This window comes from Orycteropus afer, unplaced genomic scaffold, assembly GCF_000298275.1.
Source record: "Orycteropus afer afer isolate SDZICR_OR568_19922 unplaced genomic scaffold, OryAfe1.0 scaffold00059, whole genome shotgun sequence".
Taxonomy (NCBI): Eukaryota; Metazoa; Chordata; class Mammalia; order Tubulidentata; family Orycteropodidae; genus Orycteropus; species Orycteropus afer.
The window spans coordinates 1,027,754-1,038,911 of record NW_006921646.1 but is presented as its reverse complement, the minus strand read 5'-3'; the positions used below and the strand labels follow the sequence as shown (position 1 = coordinate 1,038,911).

The 11,158-nt window shown below is 54.1% G+C and overlaps 2 protein-coding genes across 2 annotated transcripts in view; one reads left to right on the top strand and one right to left on the bottom strand.

Annotated features, from left to right (window-relative positions):
* The window catches only part of LOC103195807 (gametogenetin-binding protein 1-like), a 5,401-nt gene extending 3,203 nt beyond the window's left edge, over nt 1–2,198 (bottom strand). The window contains exons 1-2 of the mRNA XM_007939442.1: nt 1,738–2,198; nt 856–974 (exon numbers count right to left, since the gene is read on the bottom strand). Of these exons, the coding sequence (XP_007937633.1) occupies nt 856–974; nt 1,738–2,198 (580 nt within the window). The remainder of the gene's footprint in view (nt 1–855; nt 975–1,737) is intronic.
* A 3,275-nt stretch (nt 2,199–5,473) lies between these two features.
* BAK1 (BCL2 antagonist/killer 1) lies at nt 5,474–8,042 on the top strand. Its single transcript, XM_007939441.1, has 5 exons — nt 5,474–5,543; nt 5,912–6,047; nt 6,398–6,541; nt 7,636–7,816; nt 7,935–8,042. Exons 1-5 carry the CDS (start codon nt 5,474–5,476, stop codon nt 8,040–8,042), a joined length of 639 nt encoding a protein of 212 aa, XP_007937632.1.
* Nucleotides 8,043–11,158: the final 3,116 nt, after the last annotated feature.

Below are 11,158 nucleotides of genomic sequence, written 5' to 3'. Positions count from 1 at the left end.
CTAAAAGTCTTATGCAGTGGTGATTGGAAGGTGACAGTGTCTGGGACACGGAGGTTAAAGAAGCTGTTCTCTTCGTCCATTTCCTCTTCTTCCCTTTTCTCCTTCTGACGGGGCAAGCGTTCCTTGCGAGGAAACTGAGAGTGTGCCAGGTTCGTAAGTAGGTGAGGAGGGCCAAGACCTGCACCCTCTCTCCCAAATTAAACAGAAAGCCGGAGGAAACGGCTCCCAAAGGGTTAAGAAAGGGGACTGCTACCCCTGGGTCCAAGCCATATATTCTGGCATCCAGCTAGATTTGGTCATGGGCAGGGGGACCCACTTGGACCTCACTTCCACCCTTACTTCCCCAGGCTGGTCCCACAGACCTTGGCCATGGTCGATTTCTGCAGCTGCTTGCACAAGCTGAAGAGGTGGTTCCAGGGAGTCATCCCTGCCTTCCAGAAGGCCAGCCTGAGGTATCCTGGGAAGGAACAGTAGTCACTGACAGGCTGATGGCAGTGACGGTGGCCACGGCCTAGGAGGGTAGGGACGTGGGGAGGCCCGAGCTGGGGGTGGAGTTTCCTTCAGCAATCACCTGTTATGTGCCAGGCACAATTCTAGGCACTTTACAAACAACATCTCATTTAGTCCTTGCAACTATTCTGTAAGATAGGTACTATAATAGTGTATTCCCACCTTATAAATGAGAAAATTGAGACACCAAGAGGTTGAGAAACTTGTCACCATCATACAGCTTGGCGAGGTGGAGTTGGGATTCAGACTCAGTCAGTCTAGCTCCAGAGTTTCCTCAGACTGTGTCTTGTGTCCTCCTGGGCCCCACACCCCTGAGGAATACTAGAGGAAGAGGACCACACTCACCGTTGAGCAGACTCTCCTTCTCCTGCTTCCTGGTGTAGGTCTTGGAACTGACCTCTCGTGGCCCCACGGCCCTCTGCCAGTGTTCTTGCTTCACCTCCTGGGACTGGGCAACCTGGTCCCTGATTCCAAAGCACAATCAGATGGGGGACGTGGATGGGGCCCAGAAATATGGCAGGAGGTCCCCCAATTTCCACCCCCCAAGGCTCTGCAACAGGTCTTGCTCAGCCCCTTCCATTCTCCCTCTCCCCACAGCCCCTTGCTTTGCCCTCTGGGGCCTTCATCATAGGAGGACTATCCCTCCCCCAAAAGTCATGTGAGGAGGGTGTGGAGAGGCAGGTCTCCCTTTTCCAGATGGGACTGAGAACTAGGATGGAGATGGTGGGGAGGGAGGGCAGAGTGAAATGGACCCTGGAAAAGGAGGCTGGGGCAGGAGTGGTACTCCCAGTCCACCGTGGTACATCTGCTCCTCAGGGCTGAGGGGCCCTGGCCACTCCCTGTTACATCCTTGATGCCTCATCCACAATCCATCACTTGTGGTACGGTCCTTGTCCCTGCCTCCTCCCCTACCCCATCCTCCCAACTCCAGGCTCCTCCCTCCACTTGATGTTTCCATCTCTTGGGCCTACCCTCAATCCCTGTTCCTCTCCGCTCAGGTGCCCCTGTTCAGCCCTTTACCCATCCAAGGACTCCCATTCCTGGACCCCCCCTCAACTTGAGCCCCCATCTCAGGCCCATATCCTCCCACCATCTTACATCCCAGGCCTCTTTCCAGTACCTCCATCCCAGGCCCCTTCCCCATTGGAGTTCCCCCCACTCTGCCTCCACCACCATCCACAACCCCAACCCCTTACCTGCTGAGGCCCTGCATCCCTGGAGGCCTACCTTGTTGCCTCCTTCTTCTCCTCTTCTTCCTCCTCCTTCTCCTTCTCAGACAGATTGCTCAGTACCCCCTTGCTTCCTCTGGGCAGGACTGACTCCACCTCTTTGCCCTGGGCCGTCACCTGTAGGATCTCTGTGGGGTTGAGGGTCTGGACCCAGGCATCTCCCATCTTCTGGTGTGAGGGATTGTGCACTGGCAGGTGTGGGGAGCCCTCAGGAATGGCCACTTCGAGGGCACCAGCCAGCATAGAGGGTGGCCCGAGCTCCTTCCTTTCTACTTGGCCCTTGTGGCCCATCATAAGGGGGTCAGCATCCTGCTCTTGTGAGGGACAGGCCTCATCACCTGCCAGTCCCTTGTCAGAGCGTTTTGAGCCACTCTTGGTCCCCACCAGTCTATGGAGAAAGTGGAACATGGAGGAGTGGTCCAAAGTTTGGGATCGGTGGGTTGGAGCTGGGGCGTCCATCCTGAGAGGAACCCTGACTCAGAGGGAGGAGCCCTAATGGTCACCCCAGGACAAACTGCTTAAGAACAGTAGGAGTTTTCAAATTAAAACCTCCAGTTGGAAACCTCAAGAGTTCTAAAAGGCAGAGGTGGGGGTGGGGCAGCCTATGTAGGGCGTGGGAGTGGGTGGGACACCAGTTGGGGGCAGAGAGGGCAGAAGGGGGATGAGGCTGAGGGTCTGAGGAGGCTGGAGGGAGAAGGAGTAGACTTGAGGGAGGGGATGTTGGTGAGAGCCCTAGGAGGCCTGGCTTCCCCTAGGGGAGGCTGGAGGCAGGAGGACCAGGACCCTGAGAATAGGACAGGGCACTGTCAAGGACTCTGCACACACCCCTGTCCACCCATCCTTCTGGGCTTATCCTGACCCTAAGAACCATTTCCTGAGGCCAGACAGTAAGTCCTCTGTCTTCTGGGCTCCTTAGCTCCCAGCTCATACACACTCAGGTGGCTGCAAAGACCTCACTGTGTTTTCATCTCTTTACCTGCTTCTCACCTTCAGGGTTTTTCATCTCCAGAGATCACAAAGGTGCTGGCACATAGGTTGAATTTCAATGTATTATTATTATTACCCGTGGCACCCACAGATCTTATTATAAACCCAGCTCAGTGACGTTGGAGGAATTCCTGAAGCCACTGAGCCTGTTTGTTCATCTTTAAAATGGGCAGAGTCAATAGTATCTAGCCATGTGGGCTGTTGAGAAGATGTGATGAGACAGTGTTGCTAAAGTTCATGGTTCATGCATGGGTGCTTAAGAAACTTTGCCATCTTGGCCTTTGCATTAGTGTTGATTGATGGAAGAGGGAAAAGACCAAGGACAAAGACTGGGAGTTAAGGGTGGGAAAAGCCCTTGGGAGAGGGAAGCCACTGTGTCCTGGCTGGATCCAGGGCAGAGTGGGAACTGCCCCTTCTCCGGCCTGGGAACCAGGCTGATGCTGGGTGTTGCATCCGGCGGCCAAAGAGGAACTTCCTCTAGAGGGAGCTGATTTGAGGCGGCACAGCCTTCACCTCTATGGTCTGCAGCTCTGCGCGGGTCCTTCGGGCCGCAAAGGACCAGCTGAGGCGGCATCCAGACGCAGGGAATGCACTGACGCCGGCTCCTGGAAGCCGAAAGGCACCCTGTCCCAGGGAGCAGCGCCGACTCCTTGATACCCCAGGCCTGGGCCTTGCTGAGCAATCCGCAATCTAGGCCGGGATCCGAACAGGTAAGCCGGGAGGGTGCTGCCCATCCAACGCCCTTATCACAGCGCGGGGTGGGGCAGGCGCAGGGAGCTCGACAGGGGAGAGGAGGCCTTCAGGGCTTGCCTGGGTGGCTGCATTTAACCCTGCTGGGAGTCTGGCTGTGCCAGGGTTCCCGGCTGCCACCCCTTGGATTGCTTCCCATGTTGCCACGGTCCTTGGTGCTGAGAACTGGGTGCCAGAGAACCGGGTCCTTAAGCAGTCTGTGGGATGAGGGTGGAGGTCAGAGCCAAGGTCAAGAGTAGGGAAGAAGTTTCAGGGTGCTTCCTGCTGTCCAGGAGCTCTAGACTGGTCAGGCATCTCCCCCAGGAAGCATTCCACCAGGGTCGCTGGCCCAGCAAGTCCAGGAGGTGGGGGTGGAGTGGACTTCTCTTACCAGGAAGTTGGGTCACTTGGAATGGGGGGCTATGTCGGTATAGGTTGTTGACCCAGGGGCCACCTAAGGCCCCACCTGTTCCCAGCAGTGAACCCCTGGGGTGGTTGAAGGAGTTGGAGGTTTTCAGCATCCTCTGACCCTGCTGTCCAAGGGTGCCAGGTTTTAGGGGCCAGAGGGGAGGGAAGGCATCTTATCCAGGCAGGAGCTGCCAGGATGGGAGTGTGCCAGGCAAAAATCTGCTTCAAGGATGCCTAGTGCCCCACAGTGGTGCCCTAGAGCAGAGGCAGTGGGTGGGTCTGCCTTTGGTATGTCCACCTTTGGTGGAGAGCTCAGTGCATAGGTGGTCAGCCCTCCCCCACCCTTTCTTAGAGGGCTTCTGGGAACTTTCAAAGATGGCCCCAAGCCTAAGATGGAGGAGGGTGAGGGTTATGGAGGCCCTCCTGGGTAAGAGGGCTGCTGTGCTTGGTTCATGTTGGGGCCACCCTCACTAGGGCTAGGAGGAGGGGTTGTTCTCGCCAGGGTGATGGAGACATCTTCATGGAAAATTGGGCTCTGGAAGAAGGTGGAAATTGAAAGTGAAAGCTCAGTCCAGGAAATGCTTCTCTCAGGGCTCAGAGAGCTGAAGGTTCACAGGGCAGACAGTTGGAGAAACACTGTGGCCAGAACTGGGCAAAAAGGAAAATTGGGGCTGGGGACAGGAGAGCTGGTATTCGGTGTGAGGTAAGGTGGGGGCCTGTGAGGAACGCCCTGCTTCCTCAGCTCACTCCAAGGCAGGAGTTGGGAGGGGACAGGCAAGAGGTGAAGGGGAAACAGACAACCTATGAGGTTCACAAACTGGAAAATAAATTTTAAATTAGGGTTAAGTTTATAGACTCCTAGAGAATCAGAGAACCAACCTGATTTTCCCTGACTAGATATGCGGCCTTGAGCACTAACTGCCCCATGCCTCCCTTTGTCTATCTGTGAAATGGGTATGATGTTGCTTACCTCACTGGGTTAATGTGACTTTTTAGTGCCCAACACCCAGCAAGTACTCAGAAGTGGTAGAAATATATCTTTGGCACTCAGGAACTGTTTGTGTCTAGCAGACCTGAATTGGAAAACAGGTGTGTTCTGACTATTCAAGGGGAAGTGGGGCTTTTAAGAAGAACTTCATGGGTCATTGGCTAGAGGTGTGTGCTAGGTAGGGTGCAGGAGGCCCCAGGAGCAACTGGAAGAACCTGCAGCCTATGAAATGAGTCTCACTCAAGGTGAGGTGGAACTTGAGCTCCATGAAGGCACTGCTGCAGTCACACGTCCCCGAAGGCTCTGGGTGCCAGTTGAGAATGTAGAAATCTGGCTGCATACTCAGTGTGTCCTTGGCTATCTCACCTCTCTCACCCCACCTCCCCTGCAAGGTTGCCAAGAAAATGTTTAAGTGCTGATTCTGCCCAGAAGACTCCACTGGGATGAGAAGTGGCTGGAGTGAGGTCTGGGGGTGGTTGTTCAATGAGTGGGGAAGCCCTCTCTGTTATGTGGCTTGCACACTTCTCTGGGATCCCCAGTCAGTGGCCCCTGCTCATCCCCATCTCTGCTTTTTCTCACCCATCCCCACAGGCTGACGCTCTCCTCTAACAGGAGCTGAAGAATGGCATCTGGGCAATGCCCGGGTCCTCCCAGGCAGGGCTGTGAAGACCCTACCCCATCTTCCACCTCTGGTAATGGTCATCCTACTCCCTTCCTCACTCATCCCATAACTCGGAGGGTTGTCTGTGTGGGTGGAGGGAGTGGAAGCAGACAGAGCCAGCCAGGAAGCCACTGAAATGGGTACCTTATCCACAATGGAACTTGGGAGTCTGAGTGCCTGGGATTATATCCTGGCTTGTTCTAGCTGTGTAACCTTGTATAAGTTACTTATACTCCCTGTGCCTCAGTTTCCCTATCTGTAAAATGGGGATCACCTACTTCACAGCGGTGGGAGTAGGAACATTTCTGTTCCTGGGAGACACCACTGGCCTTGAACCGCCTGCAAAGGGTGGGGTACTGGGATCATCTCTCCTCCCTGACTGCCAGCTTTGATTCTCAGAGGAGCAGGTAGCCCAGGAAACGGAGGAGGTATTCCGAAGTTATGTCTATTACCGCCATCAACAAGAGCAGGAGGCTGAAGGGGCAGCCATGCCTGCTGACCCAGAGATGGTCTCCTTGCCCCTTGAGCCTAGCAGGTGAGTAGTGGGCCCATAGGGAGATTAGGGAGCAGGAGCCCACCTGGGGTCACCTTGTAAGTCCTGGGACCTGGGGAGGCCTAGGGAGTCTTGCTCTTCTCCCATTGTTGCTCGTTTTCATTTTGGGTTTCCATGCCCATCTGGGACCTCACACCCTTTTACTTTAGCCCACACCTGCCTGTTGTCCTTGGAGCCAGCCTTCATATGCTGAGAATTATGTCAGGGACCTCCATGGAGGGGGGCAAAGGGCTAGGGGGACCTTAGGCAGCATCTCTTTGCTGTGAGCCGAGGCCCCACTGTGTGCTGTGTGTCTTTCTGTCTGCTTACCCACCTGCCTCCCATCCCTATAGCGTCATGGGACAGGTGGGTCGGCAGCTTGCCATCATCGGGGACGACATCAACCAGCGCTATGATGCGGAGTTCCAGACCATGCTGCAGCACCTGCAGCCAACAGCGGAGAATGCTTACCAGTACTTCATCAAGATCGCCTCGAGGTAGCCCAGCCGCATCCGCACACATTCCAGCCACTGCCTCTCTGCTGTCTTGTTGCCACACACTGTGCTCCTGCCCAAGTGATAGGTTCCTCTGTCAGTGTCAGGAGACTTGCTTCTTGTCTTAGGTCTGCTATAACTTATTGGGTGGCCTTGGGCACCTACCTTTCTCTCTCTGGTCCTCAGACTCCTAATCTTTGAGCTCTGACATTGAGGACTTGACAGGTTAGACCAAAGACTCTAAAGGCACTGTGGGTGAGGTTGTCTCCCAGCTCCCCCGCCCAGCTGTAAGACAGCTGTCCATCCAATTTGAAACCATGTTTCACACAGAAGAGATAGTAAGATTACTAACCTCTATGAAGCCCTAGGAATAGATTCTGTTTGCTATAATCTGGCATCCAAGAGGCCATCTTGTGGAGTGGTTACGGAGCCCAAAGCTGGGTTCAAATCCCAGCTCTGCCTCTTATGGTCTTGTGAAATTTTCTAGCCTTCAGCCTTCTCATCTGTAAAACGGGGGAAGTATGCTTACAGCCCTGCCCACGCTTGGGAAGTATGACCTAGTGTTAGCATCTGAGTTAGGGAGGTTAGTGTTAAGGCCGGTTTGAAACTGGGGGTAAAGCTAAGAGTAGGTTATAATTTCAGTTAGTGCTAATGTCCTGCTCCGGTCCTTGGAGACTAACACTTCCCCCTCATTATGATTCTGGGACCTATCCTAACTTCCTTTTCTGTCCTCTCTCTCTGCTGTCCCTCGGGCTGCCAGGCCAGCAGCAACGCCCACAGGTAATCTCCCTGCTGCCCTCATCTGCTCGTTCTGCCCTCTGCCCTCTCCTTGCCATTTTGAACCTGTGGAATTGGGGGCCACACCCCAGCAGCAGCATCCAGCTCAACTGCCCTCTGAGCTTTCTCCTTTCACAGAGAACCAAGCTCTTCTCAAATCAAGACCAGGATGGGGCAGCTTCTGTGACCTTGATTCACAGCTAAGCCATTTTGCTTTCCAGTTGGGAGAGGGGTGGGGGGGGTACAGGGGTTAAAGAGAGATAGCAGGCTGCAGACTCCTGGAGGTCCTTGACAGACAATATGTGACACTCTGTCCACAGCCTATTTGAGAGCGGCATCAACTGGGGCCGTGTGGTGGCTCTCTTGGGCTTTGGCTACCGCCTGGCCCTGCATGTCTACCAGCGCGGCCTGACTGGCTTCCTGGGCCAGGTGACCCGTTTCGTGGCCGACTTTATGCTGCATCACTGCATTGCCCGGTGGATAGCGCAGAGGGGCGGCTGGGTAAGTACCTAACAGCTGGTGACATCTATGCTGCTTCCCTTCCCAGGCTCATCCTGTGGGGTGGGGAGAAGGACATCTGTTCTGTCAGTCCCTCTGACCACCCTGTCTCTCCTGGCAGGTAGCAGCCCTGGACTTAGGGAACGGCCCCATCCGGAATGTGTTGATAGTTCTGGCTGTAGTTCTACTGGGCCAATTTGTGGTACGAAGATTCTGGGGTCCCAGCTGAGACTTCTGCCTGGACTTCAAGCCTTCCTCCCCTCCCCTTCCCTTCCCTCACCTGCAGGGGTCACCACTTAAGAGTACAGAAGCTTTAGCAAGTGGGCACTCCATCTCTGGGGGGCCCCTGCCCAGGGGTCAGTAAGGCTGCAGGGATACCCCAACATTGCATGGTGCTAATGAGCTCCCTCTCTGTGCTCCATCCTGTCAGAGAGGGGCTGCAGCCTCCTACTTCAGCTCTATAGGATCCCCTCAGTCCTGTCTGCTGGACACTGGGGAGACTGATCACCTGGAGAGACAAGAGGTTGGGAGCCACTTCTCTCTAGGAAGTTTTTAATGGTTTTAGCTTTTTATAATACCCTTGGGAGACCCCTCTCGCCATTCCTACCATTCTGTCCCAGGCCAGAACATTTTGTGGGTGGGAATCAATAGGCCTGCCCTGTGTATGCCAGGATTTGGCTTGTTCTGGAAGGTCAGAGCTTGAGAACTGAGACTACAGCCCAGCCCTGGCTCTCTCTACACATCAAAACCCTGGGCCTGTGGTCCTCTACCCCATACTACTTTTTTGGTTGGATTCTCAGGGATTCTGGGCCTGGGGTGGGGTGAGGTGGGGGGATAGTGTAGATACGAACTTATCTATCAGGACCCTCCATCCCTACCTCCTGAGGGTTCTATTTTCCCCTTTCCCCTCACCTTATAAACACCATTCACTACTAGTGAAAGTCCCTGCCCCTTCCATCCCTCCATGTAGGAAAGGGAGGGGCCTTGGGCAAGTGAAGTGCTGTGACCTTGTCCAGACTACAGGGTTCAGGGCTGTGGTTTATTATTGTCAGGGAAAAGGGGCAGGGAGCTCATCTTGAGGTTTCTGAGTGGAAGAAGGGCTACAAACACCACTAGGAATCCCAGAGTTGACCCCTTCCCCTCCCTCATGGCCTGGGCACAGTGTAATCTGGGGGTGAGCATGGGGGGACTGTGAATACTTGAACTCTACCTTTTCATCCACTCCCCTTATCCCCTTCCCCCTAGTTCCGTACATGCCTTGGCCCTTCCTTGGGGCGGGGAGGGTGCCTTGTCTATCTTGAAAGCCTAAGGGTTGGGGCTAAGGGAAGAGAAGTTATTGGTTAAGCCAAATGCATGGGGGGCAGATGGACCCCACCCTGTGAGTGTGTTTGAAAATAAACTGTGCAATCCCCTGGTTGGTTTGTTGTATCCTCTGGAATGGGAAAGTCTAGGCATGCCTGGCATTTACCTGGTTTATTACTGAAATCAGGTATTCCCCACAGGGCTGTGTGTGGGTCTCCATTTTCCCCAGGCTCTGCTTTGTCCTTGGTCTTTCCCCACCTCCTCTCTAGCCATTCCCCATGCACCTCTCCCATCTCTTGGCTTTCAGTTTCCCATACCCTTAGGAAGTCAGGCACCCCAGGCTCTGAGCCCTGGTTGCAGAGCTGGTGGAGCTGCTGCATGTGTCCTGGGGCCCCCACAGGCCACCTTAGGCCTGGCCTTAATTCCTCTCCCTCCCTGGGCCCAACACCCACACTTGCCTGAAAGGCCCTGCTCCTCCCTGCCTGGCTCTGCCTGGGACATAGTGTCCCAGTCCCCCCTTCCTGATGTCCCCCACAGCCAACACACACACACGGGGCTTTTCATTCTAGGGGTTTTATGCAGCATGGGAGTCCCTGTGGGTACGCAGCCAAGGGTGATAAAAATAACAAGCATGGGGGCGTTTAAATGTTCCAAAATGTACAAAGTCTTTGCAGTCCTGGGCACCCTGGTCTGTGCTTCAGATTCCATTCCAAAAAGGACTCACGCGCTTCACTTTCATGCCCCTGAGGACCCGCTTACCAAACCCCTTGCCTCTCCCACATAGTCCTCAAAGAGTACACATATGGATGCAATCATAGGGGAAGGCTGCGCTTGGAGAAGGCGCTGTAGGCGTGGTTGTTAGAAAAGGTGGTTGCTCTAAAGTGCTCCACAAATCTACGGGAAACGCTTTTGGACATTTTTTTAACACTTATTTTGTGCCATGCCTGATGCTAAGAGTTTGTCATCGATGATAATCTATAACAGCTGGTGACCTTGGAGGCCTCAAACTTCCACTTTACAAACAAGGAAACAGGGGGGGGCCTTCCCAGAGTCGCCCACGTAAGTAAGGGCCGGGAGCTGGAACTGCCTAGAGGTTTTAGGACGCCAGAGGGGTGGGGGATGGGGACAGCTGGTCCTGCGAGCACAGACTCGCCAAGGGTAGGTGGGGTGGGGCTGCAGTATCATTACTCTGCCTGCGCATGACTCCGCTGAAGAGGGTTGCCCGACTCTAAGATGGCCGCAGCAGCATCCGGCACGCTTGCGTACCGTTTCGTGGGCGGAGCCTCGGGGCGGGCCTCCTCCTCCGCCCTTCACCTGAGTTTTGACAGTGAAAATAGCCTGAGGAGTCCAGAGAAAGGCCAGTTAGAGCTGGAAGAAAGGCTGGTGGGTGGTGGCAGGAGCTGCGGTTTTCTCTTCCCTTCCAAGAAAGGAGTTGGCACGTTATCCTGAGGAGCCCCAAGGGTTTGTCCTGTATCTAGCCCGGCCCCCTTCACTCCACCCACAACTCTGCAAGAATGAAGTTTTCTAGAACCTAGATCTGAGGAGGATTCAGGAGTTGTGAAACCCGGAGAGTGCAAAATTAGGAGGGACAAAATAAAGGCGGGGGCTGTAGGGTTAAAGGGGAGCAGAAGGGTTCTGGAAGTACTAAAGAAGTTAAATCAAAAGGACTTGTTTGTACTCCTCAAAATTTGTGGCCCTTCAGAAACTGTGGTTTCATTACACCAAATAAATCTGGATTCCTCGAGCCTGAGCTTGGACAAAACAACTGTGGTAAATGAGCAGCTTTCAACTGTCATCTGTCATTTATTTCTGCAATTTCAGTATGAATACCTGCTCTTCCTTGTACAAATCAGCCTCACTTTCTCTGCAACCCCCACCCTACGGTTCTACATCCATGTGTTTGCAGTTTTGCCTCATCTGAAGAAAGTATATTTTAGGTCATTAGGTGTATATCAGGGAGCTCTGGTAGCATAGTGGCTAAGGCACTTGACTGCTAACCAGAAGGCTGGCGGTTCAAACCCACCAGCCACTCCTCAGAAAGAA